Here is a 25,393-nt window from a genome sequence, read left to right as displayed (position 1 = left end):
AAATAAATACACATAAAACATATCGTTGCTCATTGGCCATAGAAGATGGCGCCGGAGGGGATGGCTGCTGTTTTTTGGGCTCTTAACCAACCGTGCTATTTTGTTTGTTTTTTGCATTGTTTGTAACTTATTTTGTTCATAATGTTGCTGCTACCGTCTCTTATYACCGAAAAGAGCTTCTGGACATCAYAACAGCAATTACTCACCTTGAACTGGACAAATKWTTTTTCTTTAATGAGTCGGGCGAGAGGGATTTACTCCAGACACCCGACAAGACCCTCATCCCAGTCATTTGCATGCGAAAAACACAGAAATATCGCGGAAGGAGATCGGGGTTCCTTGTAAGGATCCGGCAATGAGTGGCTAATCTGCCTTTGCCATCGGTACTATTGGCCAACGTACAATCGCTGGATAATAAAGTGAACGAACTACAAGCACGTATATCCTACCAACGGGACATTAAAAATGAATATCTTATGTTTCACCGAGTCGTGGCTGAACGACGACATGAATAACATACAGCTGGCGGGTTATACACTGTAACTGCAGGATAGAACAGCAGCCTCTGGTAAGACAAGGGGTGGCGGTCTATGTATATTTGTAAACAACAGCGGGTGCACGATATCTAAGGAAGTCTCAAGGTTTTGCTCGCCTGAGGTAGAGTATCTCATGATAAGCTGTAGACCACACTATCTAACCAAGAGAGTTTTTATCTATATTCTTCGTAGCTGTCTATTATCATCACAAACCGATGCTGGCACTAAGACAGCACTCAATGAGGTGGAAAACGGCCATAAGCAAACAGGAAACCGCTCATCCAGAGGTGGTGCTCCTAGTGGGCGGGTACTTTAATGCAGGGAAACTTATATCCATTTTAGTCATTTCTACCAGCATTGAAACTGTGCAACTAGAGGAGAAAAAAAACTCAAGACCACTTTACTTTACAACACGAAACGTCTACAAAGCTTCCCTCACCCTCCATTTGGCAAATCTGACCATAATTCTATCCTCCTGATTCTGCTTACAAGCAAAAACAAACCAGGATGCACCAGTGACTCAGTCAATAAAAAACTGGTCAGATGAAGCACAGATGCTACAAAATCACTAGGTGTTGGTTAACTGTAAACTCTCCTTCCAGACCACATAAAACATCTCCAATCCAAGTTAAACTCTAGAATTGGCTTCCTATTTCGCAAACAAGAGATCCTTCACTCATGCTGCCAAACATACCCTCGTAAAACTGACCATCTTACCGATCTCGACTTGGCATGATTCATTTACAAAATAGCCTCCAACACCCTACTCAACAAATATGGCGAGTCTATCACAGTGCCCATCCATTTTGTCACCAAAGCCCCATATACTACCCACCACTGCGACCGTACGTCTCTCGATTGGCTGGCCCTCGCCTTCACTCTCGTCGCCAAACCCACTGGCATCCAGGTTATCATAACAAGCCCTGCTAGGTAAAGTTCCCCCCTTATCTCAGCTTCGCGGTCACCATAGCAGCACCCAGCCAAGTGTAGCACGCGCTTCCAGCTAGGTATATCTCAAGTTGTCACCACCCAAAGCCAAACCTCCTTTTGCCGCCTACTCCTATCCAGTTCTCTGCTGCCAATGACTTGGAACGAACTACAAAAAAATCTCTTGAAACTTGGAACACTTACTCTCCCTCACCTAGCTTAACACCAGCTGTAACAGAGCAGGCTCACAGATCACTGCACCTGTACATTAAGCCCATCTTATAAATAGCCCATAACAACCTACCTTCCTTCCCCTACTGTATTATATTAATATTTTTCTCCTTTGACAACCACTCCAGTGTTAACCTTATTACTTTGCACTACTCATCTGTTCAAAAATACTACAAACCATTTCCAGTGGTTAAAATTCTAATGCTATTATTACAATCTTTCACCCATGGGACTATACACTATTCTATTGCAAATTTACCTGCCGCTTATCTCACTCATTACTGCTCACATTGTATTAGACTTATTATTGTAATTATTGACTGTGATGTCTTGTTTTACTCCATGTGTAACTTTGTGTTTTATATGTGGTCAAAATCCTTGCTTTATCTTGGCCATGGTCGCAGTTGTAAAAAAAGAACTTGTTTCTCAACTTGCCTACCTGGTTAAATAAAGGTGAAATAAAAATAAAAAATGCTAAGCTACAGGACTGGTTTTGCTAGCATAGACTGGAATGATGTTCTGGGATTCTTCCGATGCATTGAGGAAGGAGTACACCACATCAATCACTGCTTCATCAATAAGTGCATCGATGACGTGCGTCCCCACAGTGACTGTATGTACATACCCCAACCAAGAAGCCATGGATTACAGGCAACATCCGCACTGGCTAAAGTGGTTTAGGGACTCTCCCGGAATGCTTATAAGAAATCGCCAAGCTATTGCCCTTCTTCGACGAACCATCAAACAGGCAAAGTGTCAATTCAGGACTAAGATTGAATCGTACTATTTGTATTTGTATTTATTATGGATCCCCATTAGTTTCGGCCAAAGCAGCAGCTACTCTTCCTGGGGTCCAGCAAAATTAAGGCAGTTCATACAATTTTAAAACATTACAATACATTCACAACACACTGTGTGCCCTCAGGCCCCTACTCCACCACTACCACATATCTACAGTACTAAATCCATGTGTATGTATAGTGCGTATGTTATCATGTGTGTGTGTGTATGCATGTGTTTGTGCCAATGTTTTGTGTTGCTTCACAGTCCCCCCTGTTCCATAAGGTGTTTTTTTCTATCTGTTTTTAAATCTAATTTTACTGCTCGCATCAGTTACTTGATGCAGAATAGAGTTCCATGTAGTCATGGCTCTATGTGGTACTATGTTTCTCCCATAGTCTGTTCTGGACTTGGGGACTGTGACTTTGCACACAATCATCAGAATAGAAAGGAGTGGGAGGCCCCTGTGCACAACTGAGCAAGAGGACAAGTGCATTATTGTCTAGTTTGAGAAACAGAAGCCTCACAAGTCCTCAACTGGCAGCTTCATTAAATAGTACCCGCAAAACACCAGTCTCAACGTCAACAGTGAAGAGGCGACTCTGGGATGCTGYTCTTCTAGGCAGAGTTGCAAAGAAAAAGCCATTATCTCAGACTGGCCAATAAAAATAAAAGATTAAGATGGGCAAAAGAACAGACACTGGACAGAGGAACTCTGCCTAGAAGGTCAGCATCCCGGAGTCGCCTCTTCACTGTTGACGTTGAGACTGGTGTTTAATCAGCTTATTGATGTGCCACACCTGTCAGGTGGATGGTATATCAAAGGAAACATGCTTATTAACAGGGATGCAAACAAATTTAGATTAATAAGCTTTTTGTGTGTATGGAAAATTTCTGGGATCGTTTATTTCAGCTCATGAAACCAACACTTCACATGTTGCGTTTATATTTTTGTTCATTGTAGCTAGTTYATCAGAGAGACTTGACAACAGATTCTGAAAACAAAACTTTAATCTACAGATATACACACACATTAATGATCCATTTCATACACCCATATGTACAGTTTTTACACAGCAAACACTTRAGTAGCAATCATTCTGTGGTTGAGGCTCTGTTCATCAATATGCTGGTGATGACTTGCGATTAGCATGTACATGTTAACTTTAAGGTTATCTTTTATCAAATTGTTGCACCATGTGAACAGACGGCAGCTTTTCTTGAGAAACACTCGTTGGTAGAATGTATCATTCGTACCAGGACTTGAGTACTATTGAGTGTTAAAAGTTACYAGAACACCCAGAGCAACATGATGACAGCATTAGTTAAGTCAATGCTAATTACGAGTAAGACGTGACGACAAAGTTATRTTTTAAACAAACCAACAAACGTAATATTTGGCAAACCGATCAAGTGGCTTTATTACTATTGATTGGTTATCTTTTTAATAAATACTTGGAAACACAGCACAGGTTAAAAACATTAACATAGGTGGAGGTACTGTGAGAATCTGTGGTTGGTCTAACAGTTCACTCTCCTTAGTCACTGTTGTATTCAGTGGTGTGTTGTGGAGTGGACATTACAGTAGTTCTTGGCTCCATTCCTTCTCAGCCAGGGAAGTAAGCGGACGACAGAGAGTGCAGGCCAGGCTTGGCTGGTGGTGGCCTTGGAACATCTAGAGACAACGGGGGAACATTTTTGTTGTATGACAGACATAAAATCTGAATCTTAATTCAGCAAGGTTACTGACAATGTGCAAGACAATAGCTGTGTTCGAATACTCATACTAACTGCACTATTTGTGACGTTAATCGAGTATATAATATGCATATTGGTCATAATATGGATATAGTTACTKTCCCAAAKGTTCCCGGCTGTCGTACTAAATTCACAAAAATATTAAGTATACATGCAGAGGACACCATTTCTGTACTTTAGGGCKCATAATGCAATTCAGGAAATGGGCATGGCTTCASATTTTCAGAAAATGTCGGAAAATATGCACCCGTACAACGAGAGCGGATACAAATTCATTGCTTTAACTAATTATGACCATGTTAAATGTTGAACAATGTAAAAAGTAATGATTTTTCAAATAAGTTACCTTACATGTTATGTTGGCTGACAATTTGTTAGTTACGCTGTCCTTATGAACCACATAGCTTATCATTACAACCYTATGCACCTGTATGTAAGCTAACATTAGRTGGCTAATAATACAGCAAACCTGACAATATGTTAAGTATAGGRTAACTACCCAATGTTTATTTACTTGATTATTCCCGACATTCTTAGCTAAATGGTATCGTCGTTGTGCGTTCAATGGACATTCTGCTGCTTTCAGAAATTCGCTCTTGCTATCTACTCCGATTTCAGAGCACTCTAGTCTGAGTGTACCAGAGCGCAGAATAATGAATTTACGAGCGCGCCAATACCCATTGAATGTGGCCGGTGTCAGTAAAAGTCAGCAAAAAAGCGTAATTAAATTGTTGCCAGCAGCACAGTTACAGTCACCAACTTTCTGGATAATAAACTGCCTAACCGACTCTGCTAGGGCGAGGGAAAATTCAGAGTGTCTCATTTGTGTCTGGAAGTAGCGTAGCAAGCTAGCCAACATTAGCTTGGGTGCTTGACTGCCGCTGTAAGGTCAGAACGCTCAAATCACCCTATTCCTCGGCGGAGCGTCCAGTGTGCGCTCCATAATTCTATCCTCCAGATTGAATTTACAACACACCCGAAGTCGTAAATGTCTAACTAGTAATTTGTAATGCTAACTAGCTAGCAAGAGGTTGCATAGCAACAGCAAACTTCGGTAGACCGGCAAAGAGCAATACGCTCAACTGAAAGGATACTGTTCGTTTACAGTATACAAAATTAACTAATAGTATGTAGTATACAGTATGGGTATTTGAACGCATCTAATGTGTATGATTTAAACTCAAGCTAAAAATAATAATAAATGCAGAACAAACCCACTGGCACAAAACTGGTTGAATCAACTTTGTTTCAATGTAATTGTCAAGTATTATGACATGGAATCTGTTGTAAAGTACACTGCTCAAAATAAAACACATCCTAGATCTGAATGAATGAAATATTCTTATTAAATACTTTTTCTTTACATAGTTGAATGTGCTGACAACAAAATCACACAAAAATTATCAATGGAAATCAAATTTATGGAGTCTGGATTTGGAGTCACACTCAAAATTAAAGTGGAAAACCACACTTGCACTGATCAACTTTGATGTAATGTTCCTTAAAAACAAGTCAAAATAGGCTCAGTAGTGGTTGGCCTCCACGTGCCTGTATGACCTCCCTACAACGCCTGGCATGCTCTTTATGAGGTGGGGATGGTCTCCTGAGGGATCTCCTCCAGACCTGGACTAAAACATCCGCCAACTCCTGGACAGTCTGTGGTGCAACGTTCGGTTGATGGATGGAGCGAGACATGTATGTCCCAGATGTGCTCAATTGGATTCAGGTCTGGGGAACGGGCGGGCCAGTCCATAGCATCAATGCCTTCCTCTTGCAGGAACTGTCTGACACACTCCAGCCACATGAGGTCTAGCATGTCTTGCATTAGGAGGAACCCAGGGCCAACCGCACCAGCATATGGTCTCACAAGGGTCTGAGGATCTCATCTCCGTACCTAATGGCAGTCACGTCCTCTGGCGAGCCCATGGAGGGCTGTGCGGCCCCCAAAGAAATGCCACCCCACACCATGACTGACCCACCGCAAAACCGGTCATGCTGGAGGATGTTGCAGGCAGCAGAACATTCTCCACGGCGTCTCCAGACTCTGTCACGTCTGTCAACTGTGCTCACGTGTGAACCTGCTTTCATCTGTGAAGAGCACAGGGTGCCAGTGGCGAATTTGCCAATCTTTGGTGTTCTCTGGCAAATGCCAAACGTCCTGCACGGTGTTGGGCTGTAAGCACAACCCCCACCTGTGGACGTCGGGCCTCATACCACCCTCGTGGATTCTGTTTCTGAACCGTTTGAGCAGACACATGCACATTTGTGGCCTGCTGGAGGTCATTTTGCAGGCTCTGGCAGTGCTCCTCCTTGCACAAAGGCGGAGAGGTACGCGTCCTGCTGCTGGGTTGTTGCCCTCCATACGGGCCTCCTCCACGTCTCCTGATGTACTGGCTTGTCTCCTGGTAGCGCCTCCATGCTCTGGACACTACGCTGACAGACACAGCAAACCTTCTTGCCACAGCTCGCATTGATGTGCCATCCTGGATGAGCTGCACTACCTGAACCACTTGTGTGGTTGTAGACTCAGTCTCATGCTACCACAGAGTGAAAAGCACCGCCAGCATTCAAAAGTGACCAAAACATCAGCCAGGAAGCATAGGAACTGAGAAGTGGTCTGTGGTCACCACCTGCAGAACCACTCCTTTATTGGGGGTGTCTTGTGCCCTATAGTTGCCTATAATTTCCACCTGTTGTATATTCCATTTGCACAACAGCATGTGAAAATTTATTGTCAATCAGTGTTGCTTCCTAAGTGGACAGTTTGATTTCACAGAAGTTGTGATTGACTTGGAGTAACATTGTGTTGTTAAGTGTTCCCTTTATTTTTTGAGCAGTGTACATTGGATAAAAAAATAATAATCAATGCAAACTGTTGAGTGAAATTGTCAACCACAGGATTAAGTCAAAAATTGTAACCAATTTAAACAGACAAACCTTGTATATAAAATATGTTGAATTTGTAACTTTGAAATGGACCTTCAACATTATACAAAGTGTACAAAACATTAAGAACACCTGCTCTTTTCCATGAGACTGACCAGGTGAAAGCTATGGTCACTTGTTAAATCCATTTAATCAATCAGTGTAGTCGTGGCCAATGTTTTGAGAATGACACAAATATTAATTTTACAAAGTCTGCTGCCTCAGTTTGTATGATGGCAATTTGCATATACTACAGAATGTTATGAAGAGTGATCAGATGAATTGCAAAGTCCCTCTTAGCCACTGCAAATGAACTGAATCTCCCAAAAACATTTCCACTGCATTTTCAGCCCTGCCACAAAAGGACCAGCTGACATGTCAGTGATTTCTGTCGTTAACACAGGTGTGAGTGTTGACGAGGACAAGCTGGGAGATCACTCTGACATACTGATTGAGTTTGAATAACAGACTGGAACTTCAAAAGGAGGGTGGTGCTTGGAATCTTTGTTCTTCCTCTGTCAACCATGGTTACCTGCAAGGAACCACGTGCCGTCATCATTGCTTTGCACAAAAAGGGCTTCACAGGCAAGGATATTGCTGCCAGTAAGATTGCACCTAAATTAACCATTTATCAGATCATCAAGAACTTCAAGGAGAGCGGTTCAATTGTTGTGAAGAAGGCTTCAGGGTGCCCAAGAAAGTCCAGCAAGCGCCAGGACCGTCTCCTAAAGTTGATCAGCTGCGGGATCGGGGCACCATCAGTAAAGAGCTTGCTCAGGAATGGCAGCAGGCAGGTGTGAGTGCATCTGCACGCACAGTGAGGCAAAGACTTTTGAAGGATGCCCTGGTTTCAAGAAGGGCAGCAAAGAAGCCACTTCTCTCCAGGAAAATCATCAGGGACAGACTGATATTCTGCAAAAGGTACAGGGATTGGACTGCTGAGGACTGGGGTAAAGTAATTTTCTCTGATGAATCCCCCTTTCCGATTGTTTGGGGAATCCAGAAAAAAGCTTGTCCGGAGAAGACAAGGTGAGCGCTACCATCAGTCCTGTGTCATGCCAACAGTAAAGCATCCTGAGACCATTCATGTGTGGGGCTGCTTCTCAGCCAAGGGAGTTTTGCCTAAGAACACAGCCATGAATAAATTTTGCCTAAGAACACAGCCATGAATAAATTTTGCCTAAGAACACAGCCATGAATTTAAAAAAAAAATGGTACCAATACATCCTCCGAGAGCAACTTCTCCCAACCATCCAGGAAAAGTTTGGTGACGAACAATGCCTTTTCCAGCATGATGGAGCACCTTGGCATGAGGCAAAAGTGATAACTAAGTGCCTCGGGGAACAAAATATTGATCTTTTGGGTCCATGGCCAAGAAACTCCCCAGACCTTAATCCCATTGAGAACTTGCGGTCAATCCTCAAGAGGCAGGTGGACAAACAAAAACCCACAAATTCTGACAAACTCCAAGCATTGATTATGCAAGAATGGGCTGCCATCAGTCAGGATGTGGCCCAGAAGTTAATTGACAGCATGCCAGGGCTGATTGCAGAGGTCTTGAAAAAGAAGGGTCAACACTGCAAATATTGACTCTTTGCATCAACTTCATGTAATTGTCAATAAAAGCCTTTGACACTTATGAAATGCTTATAATTATACTTTAGTATTCCATAGTAACATCTGACAAAAATATCTAAAGACACTGAAGCAGCAAACTTTGTGGAAATTAATATTTGTGTCATTCTCCAAACTTTTGGCCACCACTGTAGATGAAGGGGAGGACACAGGTTAAAGAAGGATTTTTAAGCCTTGAGACATGGATTGTGTATGTGTGCCATTCAAAGGGTGAATGAGCAAGACAAGTATTTAAGTGCCTTTGAACAGGATATGGTAGTAGGTGCCAGGCACACCGATTTGYGTGTGTCAAGAACTGCAACGCTGCTGGGTTTTTCCACTGTAAACAGTTTCCCATATGTATCAAGAATGGTCCACCACCCAAAGGACTTCCAGCCAACATGGGCCCGCATCCCTGTGGAATGCTTGACATCTTGTAGAGGCTATGCCCCGAAGAATTGAGGCTGTTCTGAAGGCAAAAGGCAACTTAATATTAGGAAGGTGTTCCTAATGTTTTGTACACTAAGTGTAAACTTCACTATCTAAAATGTTTTATTAAATGTACAGGCTGGGCAGCCACTCCTACTGCACCTCCTACTGATTTGGCCTCCCATCCAAGGTAATTTTGTTTACCCCTTTTTCTCCCCAACTTTGTGATATCCAATTCGTAGTTACAGTCTTGTCCCATCGCTGCAACTCCCGTACGGACTCGGGAGAGGCAAAGGTCGAGAGCCATGCGTCCTCCGAAACACGACCCTGCCAAGCCGCACTGCTTCTTGACACACTGCTCACTTTACCCGGAAGCCAGCCGCACCAATGTGTCGGAGGAAACACTGTACAATTGGCGACCGTGTCAGCGTGCATGCGCCCGGCCCGCCACAGGAATCGCTAGAGCACAATGGGACAAGGACATCCCGGCCAGCCAAACCCTCCCCTAATCCGGACGACGCTGGGCCAATTGTGTGAACCCGGATCTGTAGRGACGATGCAGTGCCTTAGACCGCTGAGTCATGGAATCAGGCAGAACTCCTATCAGCAATACGAGGTTTATTCGAGCAATTGCAAGGATGATCTCCCTCTCAGGATGAACCCGGATAGGATCTTGACTATTTACAAGCCCCTCAGTCTTTATATACGCCCCCAACACAAAAAGCTTCTTGTCCCTCAAAGAGGGAGGCCATCTTACAAAGGAGATACATAAGYGTAATTGGTTATACTCCCTTAAAGCATTCAAACAAACAAAAACAGGTTCTAACCAGTTCTTACAGTCTATGTGTCTTAAGATAGGGGAGTGATTATCTTTAGAGCCTAAACAAACAGACAGYAGAAGAATTCAACCTGGATGGCTTTCAGTGTCACAGAGATAAGGAACAAATCACTCCTTTGTTGGGTGTATGATGAGGTTACTGGACAGCTGTGGGAAATGACCAGTGACTAACAAAACATTTTGCAGTCACAACAGCATTAGGCTAATAAAATAATTTTGCTCCAACACTGTCACAGACCAATGTGCCATCATGAGAATGATTGAGAGATCTCTTAATAACTAAATATATTTATTGTTCCTATCGAAGTKATTTCAAAGGGTAGGTTTAACAGAGCAAAATAAATGCAACCATACTTTAGAAGTCATATATAATCAATGATAGTATTTAGGCCTATAAAGCATTTGCAAAGTCATCCTCCGCTAGTTTCAACTCAACCAAGGGTTAAACAAAAAAAATAGACAATGCATATAGGCCTAGGGTTTCAAGCTTTGGTTGATTTTAAACAAAAATCTAAGTTAAAGAAAAGTAATAAATCAAATCAAACTTTATTTAAGTCTGATTAGATTAAGTCCTATTCTTTAACTTGAATTTTTGGTTGAGATGGAGACGTGAATCCAACATATCAATTATTTATTTGTAGACAAACTGGATATTAAGTTGTGCTTGGTAGTCAATGCAACCAAATATAAACATTTGAAGGTCCACCTGGACCACTGACTTAGTCTGGCTTTAAATTCCAYTTTGTCTACAAATAAATAATATGTTGGCTTCATGTCTCCATCTCAACCAAAAATCTAAGTTAAAGAAAATGACTCAATCAAATCAAACTTTAAAAGAAGTTGGATTTTATTTAGCGCTATTCTTTAACTTTGATTTTTGGTTGAGATGGAGACGTGAAGCCAACATATCAATGATACATTTTTTGATAAACTGGAATTAAAATCAGACTAACTCAGTGTCAAAAGATACATCTCCTTCAAATGTTGATGTTTGGTTGCGTTGACAACCAAACAGTTCAATATCACTTTTGTAATATAGTAAATATCCAAAAGTTAAGGCTGATTTACAGACTAAGGTCTTGCAGTATTTATTCAACCTTAAAATGAGTAACACATCCATGGCCACATTGAGGTTAGCCTGCTGTAGTAGCCTAACTAGAAATGTCTTGTTATCTAATCATAGAAAGCGTGCATGTTCTAGAGAGCATGCAAAGGTTGCAGGTCTGTGGATTGCTATAATAATCTGTGCAGAATCTCAAACAGCTTTGATCTCTTGCACCATGTACTTTATTCACCCATTGTAAGTTTCACTGTGCTTCATCTAATAGCAGAACCACATGACCTGGATTGCAGTTGAGATTACATTTAAAAAGGTTGAAATCTCATTGATCAACGTCTCAACCAAATATTACCCACATTTCCATGTTGAAATGATGTGTTGTGCCCAGTGGGAAGGGACTGTAGAGTGAACTTCCCCTCAAACTGTCATGAATCACTCAAACAAATAACCCCCAGTGTCTACAAAGCAGGTATGGATGTGGGCTTACCTCTGTTGAGGTGCATGCCAGACAACAGACCACGGAGGGGAATGCTGTCGTCTCGCTTCTCAAAGTACTTGGACTCCAACCCAGCAGGCTCGCCACTACAAGTTCAAAAAAGAGAAAGAAGAATAAGACAGTTATGAAGGTGGWAAAAAGGCAGCCTGAATGGAAGGCCCAGAGAATAAAGTAGATGGTCTTGGGCTCTTGCTGATGGTGATGCACCATCCAATAAACAGGGAGCTATTTTCGTGTAACAGTGAGCAGAGAAAACGTTTCTGAACACTMCCAAGTTAATTCTGATGCTGAAAGCACACAACGTAAACTAGAACCACACATGGAATCCCCAAACAGAGAGCTGGACTCACTTCTCTTTGTTGGAGGGCTGAGGGGGATGCTGTGCTGTGGGGCTCCCGTCCCTCACATCCACAGGAGACATGCCGGGCTTGGTACTCATGGGGTTAAACTGGACCTGCAATTCAGTCCAGGTCAACAAAAAAGTCAGAATTCAAGCAAACCCCCGAAAACAGTTGAAACGAGTTAGAAACCACAACATACAATTAAGTTCAAGCTGCCTTATCCCACACCTCATAGGTATTGGTTCTTCCACGATGAAATTATAGTCGACGTAAGGAATTGTTAATTATTAGTGTTTAGGTAAATCATCCAGGTTGCTATTCATGATGTGGCCCAAATTCAAGGCTGTGTCATTGCAAAACCACACCRATTTCAACACACTTCTAAATATAGCATGAAAGTTTAATTAGAATTTAGAGTAACAAAGGAGAAAAGATTAGCCTGCCTTGGCTCCAGGGCCCTGGTTGTGTGAGAAGACGGAGCGGCTGGACAGAGGGAGTTTGGAGTTCAGCGTAGACGTGATGGGGTAGCCCTGTCCGGCCGAGGAGGGAAACGCTCGGCTGTCCAGCTGAAAACAAAGTCAAGCACACATGACTTGAGCTGATCTGATRGTGTGCACTTTGCTGGTCGAATCGTAACTTTAAAAAAGGTAGACTTGACAATATGATGTCATCATTCACAACATTGTCGAACCTTGCAGATAGAAATACCATGAATAGAGCTGACATGATTCCTTGTTATACATGTCGGAAGCAAGTTTATTCATATATCTGAATATTCCAAAACTGTGTGTCCTGCCGCCTGCGTAACGCGTCCCTACTAATAGCTGCAGATAATAGCAGCAGATAGTCTTAGCAGATTAGAGTTTTATTGAAGTCTATAAGCAGGAAGTTTCCCTGCCTGTGGATGATGTCATATTGCAGAGTCTGCCTTAAAGACGCCTGCATACAACTCAAATTAACTTTTTTTTTTTTTTTTTTTTTTTTTAAATCGACACACGTATCTAAAGCTGCAATTAAAAATAAAATAAAAACGATACCCACTGCAACTAAAACATATCAAACCAATACCTTAACGTGTACTATGACATGTTTAGTGCTTACCATGTTGTGAGATGCACTGCCCATCCTCTCTCCAGCTGAGGCTGAGAGAGCTGAAGGAGTCTCAAACGTTCCAAGGGTCTCTGGCTTCCTGGATAACTGGTTCTCATTCAGCTGTTTGTTCAGCCACATTATAACTGAAGGATAAAACAAATCCATTGTTGCGGGGGAAGACTAAAGGAATACAAACAGTAGGTCATTTGATAACAGCCAAGGTTAAGCGCAAAATCATGTAGTTGTATTTTTTGTGAACCATTTCTTTAAAAAAACCTTCCATACCATTCTCGTTTGTTTTCAGCACCTCCCTGCTTTCGTCTAATTTCTGAACCGTCTCCTCCAACTGCTCCTTCAACTTCGACACCTACAGTGGAAGTTACAACCAAAAAGATCCATCCAAARTTGACACCCAAGAATTATGTCAGCGCCCACTACTCCTCAGAACTTTGCTTACACACACACAGTCTTTTGGCAGCCATTTCTGACCATTTTTGTTATCCTCAGATTCGCATTTAAGGTAGTGGACACTCTGTAATGGAAACACACACCTCCTCGTCTCTATGCTTGAGCTGCTGCTGAGTGTCCTGCAGGTCTCTCTGGGCTTTGTGCAGCCTCTCCTGGGTCTCCTGAAGCACCTTCTCCTGTGACACCATCACAGTGTTCTTCACCTTGATCTTCCCCACCAGGCCCCTCAGCTCTCCCTGCAGCTTCTTGATGATGCCGTTGGCCTAGGAAGTCAACACGAAGTAGTGTCAAGACGGTACTTCACCCCCACGCTCAATGTGTTCTTTCTCAAAGGGCATGTGATCAGACCCAAGACAAAATTGGTATAAATATTTTGACTCAAATAAGTGCATGAGTGGACAAAGACTTGTGGATTTGAACTTGACTGGATTGAGTCTGTGACCATGTATTTTCAGACCATTACATGCAAAACAAAAAGCCARGACTGGAAATGTAAGTAACCCACCTTTATGAGTTCCTCAGACAGGGATTTCACTGTGGCTTCCAGTTTTCCTATTTGGAGTTGTTTGCTTTCGGCATTTCCTTCAACTGAGTTCTACACACAAACACAGAATGTCACAGTTTTGACATAATTCATTAATATTAATTTTAACAAAGATCCTGGCTTTTCTGACAGTATTGAGGGGGTAAATGCTCTCCATTTGCCCAGGGGACTGACTACATACCTTCTGTTGCTGAGTGGCTTCCAACACTTCCTTGGTGCGGAGCACGAGCTGCTCCTTATCTTTCATCTCCTGCTCCAGGACTGCCACGCGTGTCTGCAGCTGGTTCACCTGACGCTCCCTCTCGTGACACTCCGTGTCCAGGGTTCCGTTCTCCCTCCGAAGAGACAGGGCCTGCTGCTTCGCTCGCTGAGACTCCTGTTCTCACACACACACACACACACACACTTGTCAGAAGGTTATTTAGACATTGGCGGTCAACATGGCGACAAGATTTCAATTTCTCTATCACATCAGCAATTCAATATGGATGTAAAAAAAAAAAAACACACATGATATAAACCGACAGATACTTATCCTAGGAGTGTTTCAGACTTAAAAATGTTAACTGTTCAAAAGTGGCAGTTATGAAATTTCCCCCACTAAATGAAGGCCCCTTGCCCCCCCCCCTCACCTCTTCCAGTCCCACTAGTTTGGCTTTGAAGTCGCGGATGGTGGACTCGCTCTTGTATCTCTTCTCAGTCAGGTCCCTGTTGGAGGTCTCAAGCTCGGCCAGCCTGCTCTGCAGCTGCTGGGTGCTCTTAGTGTGGGCTCCCTCCAGCTCCCGGCGCAGCTGCTCGTTTTGCTGCTGCAGCCTGGTTTGTGTCTGCACAGGGCAAGATGAGAAACACCACAAGAGAACACCACTTATTTTTGAGAGAAATCATAAAATCTAGCATGAGAACTACTTTAAAAGAAGAAGTGAGCTTCTCATTTTTTCTAGCTTTCAAATAGGCACATTCTTCTCTCCCCTAGGTCCTTACTGTACAAGAGAAAGTAGTGTACCATGTTGTCTGTCAATATACATAGTAAAYTAATGGTTTATTAATAAACAACTCCATTCTCTCCATTCAACCCTTATTCTCTCCCAAATTCTGTTTTATTTTTCCCAAATTCTGTTTCTCAGTTTATTTTTCCGGGTTTTAGATTTATTTTGTTTTTCACTCTCAAAATTACAATAGTTCATAAAGAAACAACAGACGTTCTGGGTTGATGTCAATGCTTAAAATCACAGAACACCCTTTCTTTCACATCTGGAAGATTTTTRGTGTGTGTAATTCCCCTTTAATTGCGCATCTGGCCCTTTAATTGTYCATCTAGGGACTAAGGAATGTGCCATCGAATGTTCTGGTCTGGTGATGGTTCTGTGCTGCTAATTAATAATTCTCCCAGGTAAACCTACTTTGCAGTTAACATTTAATTGAGAAGCGTTTTGGGAAAGTGTTTCTGTCAACCCACAATACAATTATCACATCAACTGGCCACACATGGAGTGATAGACAAACACGTGCACCATACAGACAGACAGGGGCAATATTTCTGGAAATGAATTGGCAGATAACCTGGCTAACCAAGGGCAGGATAATTTCAATGTTGTGTTGAATAGATAGTAGCTGGGAGCTTGCGGTGTCTACTTGTGAGATTTGTTCATGACAGTTTTCAGTGGAACACGTGAAAATTGCATGTAATTTCAGAATTGTTTGGCGAGCTTCTCATAGGTGGGCTAAACCTGTTGGAGACCCCAGTCATCTCAAATAGATTTAAAAAACATTCAAGGTTTTATGGCTTCTGATAACTGGAATAGCACTTACCGACTATTTCAGGCAGTTAACTAAACATCAGACTTATAATATGAGAAGTTACTTGATACCTCCAAAGCGTTCTCCCGCTCTGCAGTGAGGTCCTGAGAGTGGCGGCTCGACAGAGCGCTTGTTTGGCTGGTCCACTCAGACCGAAGCTTGTCTAGCTCTCTGCTCTTCTCCGACAGAGTCTGTAAGACATGTTTATATGAAAGGTGACCGTTTTAAAAATCGGGACCCACTTAAGACGTTACTTCTCGCGCCTACATTTTTAGATGAATCAATCAATTCAGATCAACTACTGCTTTACCTGTTGTGTGTAGCTGAGCTGCCTCGAGAGATCATCTTCAGTCTTCTTCAGCCTCTGTTCCAACTGCTGCTTCTCCTCCTGACAGATCAAAATGGGGGGATAACTTAAAACACAACGAAGAAGTTTCTCAGACTTTAGTATACTGCATGCAGTCTGTGTTGCTTCACGGAATCTCACAAGGTCCTTCATAGGTCTGCTATCAACCATTCCCAAGACGGAGGTCAAAAAGACAACTACGGGTGGTTTCCCAGACACATGAATCCTACTCCAGGACTAAAACCAACCTCAATGGAAAAACTCCATCAAATTTATTTTTATTTTTATTATTATTATTTTATTTTTTATGTTTATTATCCAGGACTAGGCTAAATCTGTGTCCCTGAAACTAGTGTTTCTGAGGGAGTTACGGGAGATTCACTTACCTTCACACAGGAGAGACGAACTGCCAGGTACTTCTTGATCTCCACGTCAGTGCCATGTAGCAGCTTCAGAGACAGGTGAGTGAGGTGCTTGAATGCGTTGGTCTCCACAACATTGAGGTTGGCAGGGCTGTGGTCTAATACTGGGGATGATGGAGATGACAACTGGAGCAGAAATCTAGGGAAAGGAGAGCAAAGAGACATCACATGTCCATGATCTCAGTTAGTGGAGACATTCAACGAGCTGAGAGAGTCTTCTCACCTTGGATTCTCTTTGTCTTGCTCCGAGATACATTGGTTTAGCAGGTCTATAAACTTCTGAGGAAAAGACGCAAAGTCTACCAACAGGCCCTGTTGAACTTTCAAACTGATGACAGAGAAGACGTAGGATTAGTGTATGCTCATTATAGTGGGCACAATGACTGAATTGTAAGATACCTTTGAAAATCCTCCTCTGATATGGAAAGGTTGTACAGAAAATAAGGGTCGGTGTCATCTGTCAGTCTCACCAGCAGATCCTAGAATGCAAAGTTGTGTWAGTTACAGTGGCTTTGCCACTAACTACTAACTTGAGGGAAGGACTGACATTTGGGAAAAGCAGACGTGATAGGGAATCCCTTGAACAGGGGAAGTGCATCGTCAACTAACGTCAATCATTAAGCAAAATCCAGTCGCTAATGTTTGTAGGTCTGCSCTTGAAAACCATTAAGGTCCATGAATAGCCTAACCAATGCATGCCTCCCTGGGGGGGCCACCCTTTTGCAACTTTCACTTCCATTAAAACACCCACTAACAGTTATGTGGCTGTAACGCTGCATTGCTAATTAGGACTGGTGCTTCTCCATGGTGTTGATGATGTCTGTTCAGAGGAAGTTACCCCGCTGTGGTATGATGTTGTATTGATGAGTCTATCTTTAAATTGGGTATTTATGCATGCCCACAGTAGTAAGCAATGCATTTCGAGATCAATGCACTGGTTTCTGAAACACTGCTCATTCAGACTATATAAAAGGAGGGAGGGTGATGATGGGAAAATAATCCAGTCTTGCAAAACACCAACCAAGGTTGTGAGCACCACTTACCCTTTTGTGGACTGGATTAGTTGTTAATTGAAGCTCAATGCAGACTCTGATATTTCCTCTCCTGTAATGTAAAGTTAGCAAGAAAGATTKAATCAATGTATTTTTAGTCGTAGCATACAACTCCATTGATATATTTGTAATCATCAAGCGCCATCTGGCGAGTGGCGAAGATGACATTTAACGTTACTGAACATACTAATTTAGCTAGTTAGCAATGTAATGCGTAGCACAGCTTACTGGATAGTCTGTAGTTAACTGATGCCCAAACACGACTATATCAAATTGATGKGCTATCTAGTTAGGCCGCACGTGTCGATATTGCTTGATATCTCGCTAGTTACGGTAGCTAGCTAACGTTAATGATGCTAGCTAGTTAACGGTAACGTTAGCAATCAATCGAACTTACCTTTCTTCGCAATCTTTGCATTTGACGTGCACTTGCAATCGCTTGTTGAAAAGTGTTTCTGTCATGATTGTTTCATACTCCTAAAAATATAGTGRCTAAATTGCAAATTCCAAGGTTAGATTTGTATGGCCTTTCTTAAAATAAAAATAGSCTCTTCAATTTCGAGTTTGGCGCTTCTCTCCCGCGAATAACCGTTGGGGAAACATCCACTTGAGAAAGAGGCGACGGAAGTAACGACGAAAAATAATGTGCACGTTCCAGATCGTCTAGATTGCAGACGAGTGGTGGAGTAGCACAAGGTGCTGCTTCACTTGTTGGTCGTTCTTACTGTCAAACGACTACAACACCAAATTAACTACACGCCATAGCTACTACTGGATATAAATGTGTAAAACATACTCAGTCATTGAGTTGCAGCTTCGTGAAATGTAGACCACCTGGAACGCGTCCCCATTCTATGGTACTGTAGTTTGATGACGCGGTAACTATACGGAAGTTGTAAACATGGAGCTCCCCACCGCGGACGGCGTGTCTGCACCTCTGCCTGGAAGATGTGCTTTTTACGTGGAAAAGAAAAAACGATTCTGCAAAATGATAGTTGGAAGTGGAAAAGCATATTGTGGGGAACATGCTAATGCGGTAAGTAGAGCAGGACACCACCACACTGTTTGACACAACTGTCAAAGTATTCCCAGKCAGGGCTAGCCCCATAAACTACCCCCTGACCGTGGGGGATTGGTGTAGGCTACTGTTATGGCAACTGAAGATAGCTGACTAAACTCCACTCCATGGTGAATGAAGTTTCAGATTAACTCCACCAACGGAGCGATGCAGAGACCAGGCTAAATGGAATTAATCTCCGACTACATCGATTCACCCATAGACTGTAGCAAAATATGGAGGAAGCAAATGCTGCGTTCATGTGCCAGTCGGGACTAGGGACCTCGCAAATGTTAGACGCAGCACGTGTATAACTACAACCAATTAGCAAGTCGGAATTTCCGAGTTTCCTAGTTCCGACTAGAACGTGAACCAGACTGTAAAAAAATATGGATGAAGCCATCACCCCATTGTTTCTTATGAGAATTCTCAGTGGCACATTTGATTATCAGGATGTCACCATCCTACTACATGGCAGTGGCTGTTCTAGACCATTTCAACTGGGGGGGCAAGCTGGGGCCAGTTGTACTGTTAGAGGGGCCAGTTACATGAAACGTTATTGTTGTCATATCGTTTTGCATGTGGTACGATACTGTTGTGTTCCGCCTAAAGCCGTCCCTCTAGAAAATGTGTAGGTTAAATTAGTGTTCCGCGTTGCCACTGTCTAATAACGGATGTAAAAAAAAGAACGACAGCAAAAAATTGTTATGTAAAAATGATTTCATACTCAACATTTAGGGGGGCCACAAGGGGGTCCAAAATTGTTGTCACATGGGCACACGCTATTTTTCAGATGTTGCACTACCGGAGTTACACAGTATTAGCGTCACTGCTATTAGCTTCACGACATACTATTGAACACCGTTTGGGTCTTTGCGTGTCAAAAGACACACGTCAAATAACACTATTTGACGCGTTAAATAAGCTTTTATTTTGACACTTGTCAAATAACAGTTCTATTGTAGAATGTTGTGTGTTCTCAATTTGCACATGCAAGCCAAGCTCCACCACTACTATCAGTAGCACTGTCAAAGCTGTACAAAAAAGTCTGCAAACAAGCCACGAACGATGTGTTTACAATACCGCGTTTGTAATAAAGCATTATTTGTTCGACCGCAACTTCTGGGGTAGCTAACTAGCTTTACCTTGGWACCTTACGAGCACCAATACAACCACCCTGAAAACAATTACCAGTAGAAACTGCAGTCATTTTCATTATCAGTTCATGAAAATAAATAGCTAGCCAACTACTTAACCCTGTTGRCCAAAGCTAACGTTATAAGCAGCCAGCTAGCTTCATCTGGCTAGTGAGGCTCGACCGGACCGTGTTATATGTTGTGAAGCTAGCCACAATAAGGATTAAGCACAATAGTTGAATTTGTGATTTGCCATCAAAATAAAAGTACCTCTTTGAAAGTGATGCAGAAGGTTACAATTGGTGGAATCATGCCATATTTAGACTAGATAATATTAAACAAGGTTGGATTGTGAAGCAATGAAGTGGGTATCCGTGTACTCGGTGACACCCACAGAACACAACTGGGAAGAGTTTACGCAAATATTAGCARTGTAGCTCTTATCACAGAACTGTGACTGTGAAATCACCTCCCCAGTCAGCCAATTGTGTATTGACATTCATATTTCACTGTACAGCTTTACCTAAGGATTGGGGATCAAAGAAATGGGGTATCAGTCTACTCAATACCCAATATATTTTCCCCAAAGTCCTCCTCAGAGTTATCAAACTCCAAAACATCCATGCAGTATTGTTTTTCCTCTGGAATACTGTTCAATACACATAGGTTGACAATAAATGTGGCTCAATTCACAGTTGTTTCAAAGTCCCGCAATAAGTGCTACGACACTAATGTTCTCTGGGTGTCACTAAGTAGACTGATACCCCATGTCATTGATCCACAATCCATAGGTAAGGCTGTACAGTGAAATAAGTATGCCCACAATGCAATTATAAAGTATAATACATCCAGTATGATTTCAACACATTTTTGTCAAATTAACAAATTATTGTCTTTTGACTTTGTATTACATTCCAACCTCGTTTTGCATGATCTATTCAATTATGGCATAATTCTACTATTTGTATTCATTTGCATCACTGTCAATGACCTATTTTATTTTGAAGGCTAACTGCAAAGTCCACTAGTGTGGCTAATTCCCATTGTGGCTAGCTCCACATAGATTGGTTCGACCACCATTAATCAAATAAGAACTGTCTTATAAATTAGGGTTATTTTAAATGATGACACCTAGCTATATACACTGCTCAAAAAAATAAAGGGAACACTTAAACAACACAATGTAACTCCAAGTCAATCACACTTCTGTGAAATCAAACTGTCCACTTAGGAAGCAACACTGATTGACAATAAATTTCACATGGCTGTTGTGCAAATGGAATAGCACAACGGTTGGAAATTAAAAGGCAATTAGCAAGACACCCCCAATAAGGAGTGGTTCTGCAGGTGGTGACCACAGACCACTTCTCAGTTCCTATGCTTCCTGGCTGATGTTTTGGTCACTTTTGAATGCTGGCGCTGGTTTCACTCTAGTGGTAGCATGAGACGGAGTCTACAACCCAACAAGTGGCTCAGGTAGTGCAGCTCATCCAGGATGGCACATCAATGCGAGCTGTGGCAAGAAGGTTTGCTGTGTCTGTCAGCGTAGTGTCCAGAGCATGGAGGCGCTACCAGGAGACAGGCCAGTACATCAGGAGACGTGGAGGAGGCCGTAGGAGGGCAACAACCAGAGCAGGACCGCTACCTCCGCCTTTGTGCAAGGAGGAGCACTGCCAGAGCCCTGCAAAATGACCTCCAGCAGGCCACAAATGTGCATGTGTCTGCTCAAACGGTCAGAAACAGACTCCATGAGGGTGGTATGAGGGCCCGACGTCCACAGGTGGGGGTTGTGCTTACACAGCCCAACACCGTGCAGGACGTTTGGCATTTGCCAGAGAACACCAAGATTGGCAAATTCGCCACTGGCGCCCTGTGCTCTTCACAGATGAAAGCAGGTTCACGCTGAGCACGTGACAGAGTCTGGAGACGCCGTGGAGAACGTTCTACTGCCTGCAACATCCTCCAGCATGACCGGTTTGGCTGGGTCAGTCATGGTGTGTGGTGGCATTTCTTTGGGGGGCCGCACAGCCCTCCATGTGCTGCCAGAGGTAGCCTGACTGCCCATTGGTACCGAGATGAGATCCTCAGACCCCTTGTGAGACCATATGCTGGTGCGGTTGGCCTAGGATCCTCCTAATGCAAGACAATGCTAGACTCATGTGGCTGGAGTGTGTCAGCAGTTCCTGCAAGAGGAAGGCATTGATGCTATGACTGGCCGCCCGTTCCCCAGACCTGAATCCAATTGAGCACATCTGGGACATCATGTCTCGCTCCATCCACCAACGCCACGTTGCACACAGACTGTCCAGGAGTTGGCGGATGCTTTAGTCCAGGTCTGGGAGGAGATCCCTCAGGAGACCACCGCCCCCTCATCAGGAGCATGCCCGGCGTTGTAGGGAGGTCATACAGGCACGTGGAGGCCACACACTACTGAGCCTCATTTTGACTTGTTCTAAGGACATTACATCAAAGTTGGATCAGCCTGTAGTGTGGTTTTCCACTTTAATTTTGAGTGTGACTCCAAATCCAGACCTCCATGGGTTGATAAATTTGATTTCCATTGATAATTTTTGTGTGTTTTGTTGTCAGCACATTCAACTATGTAAAGAAAAAAGTATTTAATAAGAATATTTCATTATTCAGATCTAGGATGTGTTATTTTAGTGTTCCCTTTATTCTTTGAGCAGTGTAGTTACAGTTCAAGTCGGAAGTTTACATACACTTAGGAGTCATTAAAACTTGTTTTTCAAACACTCCACAAATATCTTGTTAACAAACTATAGTTTTTGCAAGTCGGTTAGGACATCTACTTTGTGCATGACACAAGAAATTTGTCCAACAATTGTTTACAGACAGATTATTTCACTTATATTTCACTGTATCACGATTCCAGTGGGTCAGAAGTTTACATACACTAAGTTGACTGTGCCTTTAAACAGCTTGGAAAATTCCAGAAGAAATGATGTCATGGCTTCTGATAGGCTAATTGACATCATTTGAGTCAATTGGAGGGGTACTGTGGATGTATTTCAAGGCCTACCTCAAACTCTGTGCCTCTTTGCTTGACATCATGGGAAAAATCAAAATAAATCAGCCAAGACCTCAGGAAAAATTTGTAGACCTTCACAAGTCTGGTTCATCCTTGGGAGCAATTTCTAAACGCCTGAAGGTACCACGTTATCTGTACAAACAATAGCTCGCAAGTATAAACACCATGGGAACAAGATGCTGGAGGAAACGGGTACAAAAGTGTCTATATCCACAGTAAAACGAGTCCTATATCAACATAACTTGAAAGGCGCTCAGCAAGGAACTGCTCCAAACAGCCATAAAAAAGCCAGAGCTATGGTTTTCAAACTACACTGGGGACAAAGATCGTACTTTTTGGAGAAATGTCCTCTGGTCTGATGAAACAAAATTAGAACTGTTTGGCCATAATGACCATCGTTATGTTTGGAGGAAAAAGGGGGAACACCATCCCAACCGTGAAGCACGGGTGGGCAGCATCATGTTGTGGGGGTGCTTTGCTGCAGAGGGACTGATGCACTTCACAAAATAGATGCATCATGAGGTAGGAAAATTATGTGGATATTTGAAGTAACATCTCAAGACATCAGTCAGGAAGTTGAAGCTTGGTCGCAAATGGGTCTTCCAAATGGACAATGACCCAAAGCAGACTTCCGAAGTTGTGGCAAAATGGCTTAAGGACTACAACGTCAAGGTATTGGAGTGTCCATCACAAAGCCATGACCTCAATCCTATAGAAAATTTGTGGGCAGAACTGAAAAAGCGTGTGCGAGCAAGGAGGCCTACAAACCTGACTCAGTTACTCCAGCTCTGTCAGGAGGAATGGGCCAAAATTCACCCAACTCATTGTGGGAAGCTTGTGGTAGGCAATCTGAAACGTTTGACCCAAGTTAAACAATTTAAGGGCAATGCTACCAAATACTAATTGAGTGTATGTACCATCACTCATTCATATATCTTTATGTACATATTCTTTATCCCTTTACACTTGTGTGTATAAGGTAGTAGTTGTGGAATTGTTAGGTTAGATTACTCGTTGGTTATTACTGCATTGTCGGAACTAGAAGCACAAGCATTTCGCTACACTCGCATTAACATCTGCTAACCATGTGTATGTGACAAATAACATTTTATTTGATTTGAATGTAAACTTCTGACTCACTGGGAATGTGATGAAATAAATAAAAGCTGAAATAAATCTTTCTCTCTACTATTATTCTGACATTTCACATTCTTAAAATAAAAGTGGTGATCCTAACTGACCTAAAACAGGGAACTTTTACTTGGATTAAATGTCAGGAATTGTGAAAAACTGAGTTTAAATGTATTTGGCTCAGGTGTATGTAAACTTCAGACTTCAACTGTAGCTAGCTAACTATAGCTACTGAAAAATATTGTCGTTTTGCTATGATTTTGGGGAAGAACATTGTTTGCATCCATGAGCTAGCTAGCTTTTTTTATGACCAGCATTCATAGCATACGTATCGATGAATCYTTGTGACATATGAAATACGAGTGATAGTGTAATCAATATGTAATAACTACGTAAAAAATGTATGAACGCGTTCAATTATTATGTGTCGTGCAGTCATATTCAGGTCCTGATTGGTCAACAAGCTTATTTGACACGTTAAATAGTGTTATTTGAAAAAATATTTTGACGTGTATCTTTTTTGACACGCAAAGAACCAAARGGCGTTCCATAGAAGTCCTGGTTGAAAATGAACAAATGAACAACGAAACAAGTAAGTGAAATAAACAGGTTTTGATTATGTTTTACTGGTAATGGGGACATACGTAAATGCCAACAAAATAACTTTTTGGTGTGTGTAAGTGTGTAACCTCTATTTAACTAGACAAGTCAGTTAAGAACAAATTCTTATTTACAATGAAGGCCAAACCCGGACGACGCTGGGCCAATTGTGTGCCGCCCCATGGGACCCCCAATCACGGCCGAATGTGATACAGCCTGGATTCTAACCAGGGACTGTAGTGACACCTCTTGTACTGAGATGCAGTGCCTTAGACCACTGCGTCCATGTGTGTGTCCATGTGTACAGCTCAGCATTTAACACCATAGTACCCTCCAAACTCGTCATCAAGCTCGAGACCCTGGGTCTCGACCCCGCCCTGTGCAACTGGGTCCTGGACTTCCTGACGGGCCGCCCCCAGGTGGTGAGAAGGGTAGGTAACAACATCTCCACCCCGCTGATCCTCAACACTGGGCCCCACAAGGGTGCGTTTTGAGCCTCTCCTGTACTCCCTGTTCACCCACGACTGCGTGGCCATGCACGCCTCCAACTCAATCATCAAGTTTGCGGACGACACTACAGTGGTAGGCTTGATTACCAACAACGACGAGACGGCCTACAGGGAGGAGTGAGGACCCTCGGAGTGTGGTGTCAGGAAAATAACCTCACACTCAACGTACAACAAACAAAGGAGATAATTGTGGACTTCAGGAACAAGCAGAGGGAGCACCCCCCTATATCCACAAACGACGGGGCATAGTGGAGA

The 25,393-nt window shown here is 42.7% G+C and overlaps 2 protein-coding genes across 2 annotated transcripts in view; one reads left to right on the top strand and one right to left on the bottom strand.

Moving 5' to 3' along the window:
* Positions 1-3,467: 3,467 nt before the first annotated feature.
* Positions 3,468-18,258, bottom strand: sass6 (SAS-6 centriolar assembly protein). The gene is made up of 17 exons (XM_023971537.2): positions 18,054-18,258; positions 17,648-17,708; positions 17,004-17,083; positions 16,828-16,932; positions 16,569-16,743; positions 16,147-16,224; positions 15,908-16,027; positions 14,672-14,863; positions 14,221-14,415; positions 14,001-14,090; positions 13,579-13,758; positions 13,313-13,394; positions 13,037-13,170; positions 12,379-12,501; positions 11,945-12,048; positions 11,586-11,680; positions 3,468-4,149 (listed from the first exon to the last, which is right to left on the bottom strand). The coding sequence occupies exons 1-17, from the start codon at positions 18,116-18,118 to the stop codon at positions 4,082-4,084; spliced, it is 1,947 nt and encodes a 648-aa protein (XP_023827305.1). The 5' UTR covers positions 18,119-18,258; the 3' UTR covers positions 3,468-4,081.
* A 207-nt stretch (positions 18,259-18,465) lies between these two features.
* The window catches only part of trmt13 (tRNA methyltransferase 13 homolog), a 14,322-nt gene continuing 7,394 nt past the window's right edge, over positions 18,466-25,393 (top strand). Inside the window, exon 1 of the mRNA XM_023971539.2 lies at positions 18,466-18,692. Within this exon, the coding sequence (XP_023827307.1) occupies positions 18,558-18,692 (135 nt within the window). The 5' untranslated portion in view covers positions 18,466-18,557. The remainder of the gene's footprint in view (positions 18,693-25,393) is intronic.

Source organism: Salvelinus sp. IW2-2015, linkage group LG26 (genome assembly GCF_002910315.2).
Source record: "Salvelinus sp. IW2-2015 linkage group LG26, ASM291031v2, whole genome shotgun sequence".
Classification (NCBI taxonomy): Eukaryota; Metazoa; Chordata; class Actinopteri; order Salmoniformes; family Salmonidae; genus Salvelinus; species Salvelinus sp. IW2-2015.
Note: the sequence above shows the minus strand (reverse complement) of the source record. Positions and strands in the feature narration are given on the sequence as shown.